Source organism: Pecten maximus, chromosome 6, assembly GCF_902652985.1.
Source record: "Pecten maximus chromosome 6, xPecMax1.1, whole genome shotgun sequence".
Lineage (NCBI taxonomy): Eukaryota > Metazoa > Mollusca > Bivalvia > Pectinida > Pectinidae > Pecten > Pecten maximus.
In genome coordinates, this window is record NC_047020.1 from 11,239,240 (window position 1) to 11,247,886 (window position 8,647).

The following is an 8,647-nucleotide window of genomic DNA, read 5'->3' on the forward strand; positions in this document are numbered from 1 at the left end:
AAACGGTGGCACGCGATATGAGCTGTTCCTCTGATTTTACATTCCAGAGAAATGTTTAGTTTTATAAGGGGTGGAAATGTATATATCAATATCCAACTGCATTCTGTGGTTCGTGTTTTATCTTCCTGTAATGCAGTGGGCGGTCGTTAAGCCGATAATACGTAATGGAATGTAGTTTAAATTCCTAATATTGTGCTTTTACGCACGGATATCTTCTAACTAAACTCGTGTTTGCTCAGGGTAGGCGTGATCCGTTATAGAGGAATGGTGATACATCACACCGTTTAGAATTTATATAATTCATGTTTGTCTATTTGTCTTAATTATATTATAAGAGACAACACATAACAATGTTTCAATGTCAAAACAAATGTCAAAACAAATGTCAAAACTAAGAGCACTTTATTACTTCAATAATAAATTACTTAGTAGTTCCGACACAAGGGCGATACATCTCTCCCACAACAATTCCTTATTACATGTACGTTTCAATATCTCGTTATAAACCATGATACTTGTATTAAATACAACAGTAAATTATAAAAATAAAATGAAATATAAATAGATTTTGTATCAGATGTGGTAATATCAAAAAAGGGGCAAATATCATGATATCAGCTCCATACAAATAACAACATAACATTAACGTAAAATAAAAGTACATAAACAACTTTAGATACTTGAGATATATTTTAGACATTGTAAACATTAATGTGTTTAGCTAGGTTAACAAAGTAGAGTAAACAAAACAGATAAACTTTTCCTCTTAAATATCTGGCTGCCTCTTACCATCATGTACGTAAAGCCACCTCTTACCATCATGTACGTGAAGCCACCTCTTACCATCATGTACGTGAAGCCACCTCTTACCATCATGTACGTGAAGCCACCTCTAACCATCATGTACGTAAAGCCACCTCTTACCATCATGTACGTAAAGCCACCTCTTACCATCATGTACGTAAAGCCACCTCTTACCATCATGTACGTGAAGCCACCTCTTACCATCATGTACGTAAAGCCACCTCTTACCATCATGTACGTAAAGCCACCTCTTACCATCATGTACGTAAAGCCACCTCTTACCATCATGTACGTAAAGCCACCTCTTACCATCATGTACGTGAAGCCACCTCTTACCATCATGTACGTAAAGCCACCTCTTACCATCATGTACGTGAAGCCACCTCTTACCATCATGTACGTGAAGCCACCTCTTACCATCATGTACGTAAAGCCACCTCTTACCATCATGTACGTAAAGCCACCTCTTACCATCATGTACGTGAAGCCACCTCTTACCATCATGTACGTAAAGCCACCTCTTACCATCATGTACGTAAAGCCACCTCTTACCATCATGTACGTAAAGCCACCTCTTACCATCATGTACGTGAAGCCACCTCTAACCATCATGTACGTAAAGCCACCTCTTACCATCATGTACGTAAAGCCACCTCTTACCATCATGTACGTAAAGCCACCTCTTACCATCATGTACGTAAAGCCACCTCTTACCATCATGTACGTGAAGCCACCTCTTACCATCATGTACGTAAAGCCACCTCTTACCATCATGTACGTAAAGCCACCTCTTACCATCATGTACGTAAAGCCACCTCTTACCATCATGTACGTGAAGCCACCTCTTACCATCATGTATGTGAAGCCACCTTTTACCATCATGTACGTGAAGCCACCTCTTACCATCATGTACGTAAAGCCACCTCTTACCATCATGTACGTAAAGCCACCTCTTACCATCATGTACGTAAAGCCACCTCTTACCATCATGTACGTAAAGCCACCTCTTACCATCATGTACGTAAAGCCACCTCTTACCATCATGTACGTGAAGCCACCTCTTACCATCATGTATGTGAAGCCACCTTTTACCATATGTTATGGGGGCAGTAGGTAAAAATCGTATGCTCTATGTTTTATTCTCAGCTCCTTTACTGCTTGATAGAGTCCCAGTTGCAGAGACTGATAGGATATCTGAGTAGGAAGTCCCTGTAGAACCTCTTTTTCCAATATTCCATCGGACAGGCGGATGGAACTCGTCTTCAGTAAAATAATGCATTAGCCCTGTCTCTAACGACAGTGCCGTCCCCGCTTGCTTCAAGTTTGTCTTTGTGACCTGAACTAAAGCACTGTTTGATCTAATTATACGATCTGATGTTGAAGACCTTTGTTCTGTCAAATAGTCATTCAATAGGTTCCTGTGCATGTGTTGACTATCACATTTTTGTCTTAAAACTATACAATCCTCACATGCTCCTATATTCCTATGGATGTGTGCAAAACAAAGACTGATCAACGCCAGGCAAACCAGTGTAATCACAGTACATGTTATGATAAACAGGACCAGACTTTCAGGGTCTCCTTCAAACATTTTTACATGTGCAGGTGGCTCTACTGCACTGTCTCCAGGTATACCTGTAGTGCTGCCGACACCTGAAACATACCACGCAAAGTTTTAATGGGGTGCGAATGTGACGACGAAGAACAACATATGAAGAATGAGCTATCATTTAAAGGTTCTTAGTCCTTTCCGTTTTTAGGGAAGGTATTCACAAGTAAAATATCACCTGCAAACAATATTAAACATGCAAGAACAACTAATATTTGCTACACCATTATAATGAATATAGTAGTCAAGAACAGAGTCCTTTCAGAAGCCTTAATATTGCCAGTAACTGAAAACGAATTTCAAATGAAAGATTTCTGAAAATACCCACAATCCAACTGGTGCTCGTTTACCTACGTAAGATCACGATTTCAATGTGAGTGATAAATCATTCTGAGAAATGCTACAATCATGTAACTTTCCTCGATTAAACAATCACGTTCCTCTACTCGATTAAACAACCATGTTCCTCTACTCGATTAAACAATCACGTTCCTCTACTCGATTAAACAATCACGTTGCTCTACTTCCTCTACTCGATTAAACAATAATGTTCCTCTACTCGATTAAACAATCACGTTCCTCTACTTGATTAAACAATAATGTTCCTCTACTCGATTAAACAATCACGTTCCTCTACTCGATTAAACAATCACATTCCTCTGCTCGATTAAACAATAATGTTCCTCAACTTGATTAAATGATTATGTTTATCCCACAAATGCATGCTGGTATCAGTATTTGGAAACCACCGGAAGTGATATAAGGGTCACGTGGTTAGGGTGAAGTAAGGTATCGGTCATGTGAATAATCTACCTGTGGCGTTGCTGACGTAGGCCAATGATCTGGTGACAGCTGGCATACATATCCTAGATTGGTCAGGGTTCCGCTTACGACACTCCTCAATGATGATGACGCTAGAGAAGTTACCATCTATATCAGGGTAGCAGGGCGAACATGTGGCACATTCACCCGTGCTTTTCAAGCGAAACATTCCTGTAAACACATCACATAGTATATGTAATACGATATAACATTTTATCAAGAAATGATGACAACACATTTCAGTAAATCATTGACGCACAAAATGTAAGACCGATCTTTTCTGAGGACATCACTTAGTTACAGGTAAGACCAATCCTTTCTGTGGACATCACTTAGATACAGGTAAGATCGAACCTTTCTGTTGACATCACTTAGTTACTAGCAAGATCGAACTTTTTTGTGGACATCACTTAAGTTTCAGGTAAGATCGAACCTTTCTGTAAACATCACTTAGTTACAGGTAAGATCGAACCTTTTTGTGGACATCACTTAGTTACAGGTAAGTCCAATCCTTTCTGAAGACATCACTTAGTTACAGGTTAGATCGAACTTTTCTGAGGACATCAATTATACAATAAGTTACAGGTAAGATCGAACCTTTCTGTTGACATCACTTAGTTACAGATAAGATCGAACCTTTCTGTGGACATCACTTAATTACAGGTAAGATCGAACCTTTCTGTGGACATCACTTAGTTACAGGTAAGACCAATCCTTTCTGTTGACATCACTTAGTTACAGGTAAGATCGAACCTTTTTGTGGACATCACATAGTTACAGGTAAGATCGAACCTTTTTGTGGACATCACTTAGATACAGGTAAGATCGAACCTTTTTGTGGACATCACTTAGTTACTGGTAAGATCGAACCTTTCTGTGGACATCACTTAGTTACTGGTAAGATCGAACCTTTCTGTGGACATCACTTAGTTACTGGTAAGATCGAACCTTTCTGTGAACATCACTTAGTTACAGGTAAGATCGAACCTTTCTGTGGACATCACTAAGTTAGAGGTAAGACCAATCCTTTCTATGGAAATCACTTAGTTACTGGTAAGATCGAACCTTTTTGTGGACATCACTTAGATACAGGTAAGACCAATCCTTTCTATGGAAATCACTTAGTTACAGGTAAGATCGAACCTTTTTGTGGACATCACTTAGTTACAGGTAAGGCCAATCCTTTCTATGGAAATCACTTAGTTACAGGTAAGATCGAACCTTTCTGAAGACATCACTTAGTTACTGGTAAGATCGAACCTTTCTGAGGACATCACTTAGTTACATGTAGGTAATACCAACCTTTCTGTGGACAACACTTATTTAGAGTAGAGGTAAGACCAATCCTTTCTGAGGGCAATACTTAGTTACATGTAAGATCGAACTTTTCTGAGGACATCAATTATACAATAAGTTACAGGTAAGATCGAACCTTTCTGTAAACATCACTTAGTTACAGGTAAGATGGAACCTTTCTGTAAACATCACTTAGTTACAGGTAAGATGGAACCTTTCTGTAAACATCACTTAGTTACAGGTAAGATGGAACCTTTCTGTGGACATCACTTAGCTACAGGTAAGACTGAGCTTTTCTAAAGACATCACTTAGTTACAGGTAAGATCGAACATCACTTAGTTACAGGTAAGATCGAACATCACTTAGTTACTGGTAAGATCGAACCTTTCTGAGGACATCACTTAGTTACATGTAGGTAAGACTGAGTCTCGAGTTTTCCAATACATTTTACTGCCATATTTGTAATGATTTTATCTTGTTCATACGACTTAAATCTATTTGGTTTCCTCTAAATAATGGCACGGATAAGCTTTCGTATGATTGTGTTCATGATACCGGACGAGATCCTACGTGACACGTGCGTTATATTACAGATATGGCAGCGAAATGATTAGAAAAACGGAGTTGAATCATAAAACTTTTCGATCCGCTTGTTTATATATGTTACAGGTCAGGTATGTCGAAAAATGATCGATGGTTAGATACATGTGTGTTTACTGTCCACACAACGGTATTGAATAGTTGCAACATACACTGACACCCCCACCCCGGCTCTCCACATCCACTTTTCTACCACGGAAAAGAGCTCTTATTTTAGTCGGCCAAAACACTTGACAACCCCCACTGTGTTATACCTACCTGGCCTACACTCCCCACAAACGGTATCAGAAGTCGAGTTACACATCTGTACTAATACTTCACCGGGACGACATTCCGAACATTTACGGCAGAAAAACAGATTTCTGAGTTTAGAAAATGTTCCTCTAGGACATCCGTTACACCGGGTGTCCCTTGCATGCGTGCAGCTGGACTTGACATAGGATCCTGGTAGACATTTGGTACATGGTTTACATGTTCCCTCCGTGTAATATGTCCCTTTCGGACACCGACACTGTGCTCTGTCAATATTCCTACAGTTACGTGCCTGCTTGCTTCTTCGTCGACAATGTTTACATGGCCGACACCGTTTGGCGTTGTTAGAGGCATACGTTCCCGGGCGACATGGTTCACAATGGGTGTCCCTGACCTTTGTACAGTGAGCTAGCAGATTATATCCAGGTTTACAGTCCGAACACTGCCTGCATACTTTGTCTCCTTTAAGAGAGATGTCCAAATAATGTCGTTTTGGACATGATTCTTCGATCAAGTGGCGTCCCTGAAAAAACAAAATAATGAGCGAGTTACCTATACAATATAAACCTCACACACTACAATATACGTATTACTAGGTATGCAATGGCATGGAGCATAAATTTTGTCTTTTTATTACGTATGTGATACAGATTGTAATTGTTCACACAAGGTACAATCTGTTCAAATATGCTGCCCATTCTTAAGTACATTTATTGGTACAATTAACACTCGTATACAATGCGTATGCTTTTATATCTGTACGTGCAAACATATCCATGGATGTGAACTACCGGTAACGGAGGGATGGTTTTAGAGCCGAGATCAAACATATCCATTGATGTGAACTACCGGTAACGGAGGGATGGTTTAAGAGCCGAGGTCAAACATATCCATTGATGTGAACTACCGGTAACGGAGGGATGGTTTTAGAGCCGAGGTCAAACATATCTATTGATGTGAACTACCGGTAATGGAGGGATGGTTTAAGAGCCGAGGTCAAATACACCCATTGATGTGAACTACCAGTAACGGAGGGATGGTTTTAGAGCCGAGGTCAAACATATCCATTGATGTGAACTACCGGTAATGGAGGGATGGTTTAAGAGCCGAGGTCAAACATATCCATTGGTGTGAACTACCGGTAACGGAGGGATGGTTTTAGAGCCGAGGTCAAACATATCCATTGATGTGAACTACCGGTAACGGAGGGATGGTTTTAGAGCCGAGGTCAAACATATCCATTGATGTGAACTACCGGTAACGGAGGGATGGTTTTAGAGCCGAGGTCAAACATATCCATTGATGTGAACTACCGGTAACGGAGGGATAGTTTTAGAGCCGAGGTCAAACATATCCATTGATGTGAACTACCGGTATCAGAGGGATAGTTTTAGAGCCGAGGTCAAACATATCCATTGATGTGAACTACCGGTAACGGAGGGATGGTTTTAGAGCCTAGACATTTATGATGAAATATACAGCTCCAGTATACACTTGATATGACGTCATCAAATTTTGTAAAAAAGTACGTGATCAAATTTTGTGAAAATTCTTAATCAATAGTGAAGTCGTACGTGATCAACGTCGTGGTGAATATAGAGATCTGAAGTGTTTAAATCATATCATTGTAAAAAACAAGAAAGGAAACTTATGTGGATTCTTAGAAACAATTCTAACGCATTAATTGCTTTCAGATGGGCCGCATTATTTTTTTTACAAATTATTATCAAAAAGTACCTAGGTTTTAACACAATGGGGTTTTTCATTTGGGTGTTTTACTTTTTTCCCCGAACTTAATCATTTCAGAAAGTGAAAGTAGAGACGGTGACACATATACCTTTGGGAATGTCTTTAAGCTATCTACATATTTATCAAATCTACACGACGTCATCACCGGACATATGTATTTTAGGTATTTCTAAACCTATATAAGTATTGTGTGTTTTTATCCAGGAAGCTCTTGGTGGCATAAGATTAAACGGGAAGAAATACCTGTTTCTTTAGAGCTGCAGTAAATGATTGACTGGATATCCAATGCGTTATTATGTTTTAAGACACTTCATTGTATAACATGTGAATCAGTGTATAAAAAAGATGACAAAACACCGGAAATAATTACAATGTTTTATTGTTATCATCTTGTCTGACTTCCTAGTAGAGAACGCTTACAAACGTCTGTTTATAACTATTGAATTCTCGTCTTGCTTCGTCGAAACAAAAAACACCGTACATGTACTGTAGGCTTTACAATTTAATACAGATGGCTGACGATCACATCGATGGTGTTTTATTTAACAATTTGAAACGAGCGCACCAACACACGATTACTGTTTATTCTAAAATAAACGACATTTAAAAGCTGTCGTTGTTTGCTATTTATAGCACATTATTAACTGGTACACGCTCTATAATCTAAGTAGGTCAAGATGACGGACGTGTGTTATTTCTGTATATTACGATCGGAAATGTACTTTGCCGCAAGTACATTGTACACATATACATGTGCATTAAAAAGGAAAGAAAATGGCCAACCTCCGCTGTCCGTAATCTGAGTATACTTCAGGTGTACACATTACATTACCACGTATATATATATATATATAGACCGTACATCACATATAGCGACTGGTGTCGATATCTATATATATCTATTACCTCTACTGTCCAACTTCACAACTCAAAAATTGTAAACAACATCGCTCATAACCAAGCAGTTGGTAAGATTCACGTGCGCGGCGCACACATACACCCTCACACAGACAAAGGATGTACACTGTAACAGACCAACATATCATGTATTACTGTACCAAAACTTACCTTGGTATGGTAAACATTATTACCTTGGTATAGTAAACATTTACCTGAGTATAGTATTACTTTGGTATAGTAAACATTTACCTGAGTACAGTATTACCTTGGTATAGTAAACACTCACCTGAGTACAGTATTACCTTGGTATAGTAAACACTCACCTGAGTACAGTATTACCTTGGTATAGTAAACACTCACCTGAGTACAGTATTACCTTGGTATAGTAAACACTTACCTGATTACCTTGGTATAGTAAACACTTACCTGAGTACAGTATAAAGTCATGGTGACAACGGTGACGACCAGTGTTATCATGGTTCTTCATAGTTTGGTGGATATCTCATCAGAAAAGGAGCTAGTTTCCACGAACAGCATGAAACTGGAATTTCCAGATACATGTAGGCTATTTTAGGCCGATCAGTAGAGCATGACTAACTCGAATGCATATTAAA

General features: G+C 39.0%; 2 protein-coding genes across 4 annotated transcripts; one reads left to right on the forward strand and one right to left on the reverse strand.

The window, feature by feature from the left end:
• Positions 1–370: 370 nt before the first annotated feature.
• On the reverse strand, positions 371–8,647 carry LOC117328957. Of its 3 annotated transcripts, none has more exons than XR_004533084.1 (5): positions 8,460–8,646; positions 5,391–5,907; positions 3,227–3,406; positions 1,863–2,457; positions 371–809 (listed from the first exon to the last, which is right to left on the reverse strand). XR_004533084.1 is itself a non-coding variant. In XM_033886592.1 (5 exons), exons 1-4 carry the CDS (start codon positions 8,508–8,510, stop codon positions 1,934–1,936), a joined length of 1,272 nt encoding a protein of 423 aa, XP_033742483.1. In that variant the 5' UTR covers positions 8,511–8,647; the 3' UTR covers positions 371–1,673; positions 1,890–1,933. The 3 variants fall into 3 exon arrangements, 2 of the variants coding, with proteins under 2 accessions (XP_033742483.1, XP_033742482.1); XM_033886592.1 differs by having other exon boundaries at positions 371–1,673; positions 1,890–2,457; positions 8,460–8,647; XM_033886591.1 differs by having other exon boundaries at positions 371–2,457; positions 8,460–8,645.
• Positions 794–1,921, forward strand: LOC117330033 (extensin-1-like). The gene has a single exon (XM_033888251.1). It carries the CDS (start codon positions 794–796, stop codon positions 1,919–1,921), a length of 1,128 nt encoding a protein of 375 aa, XP_033744142.1.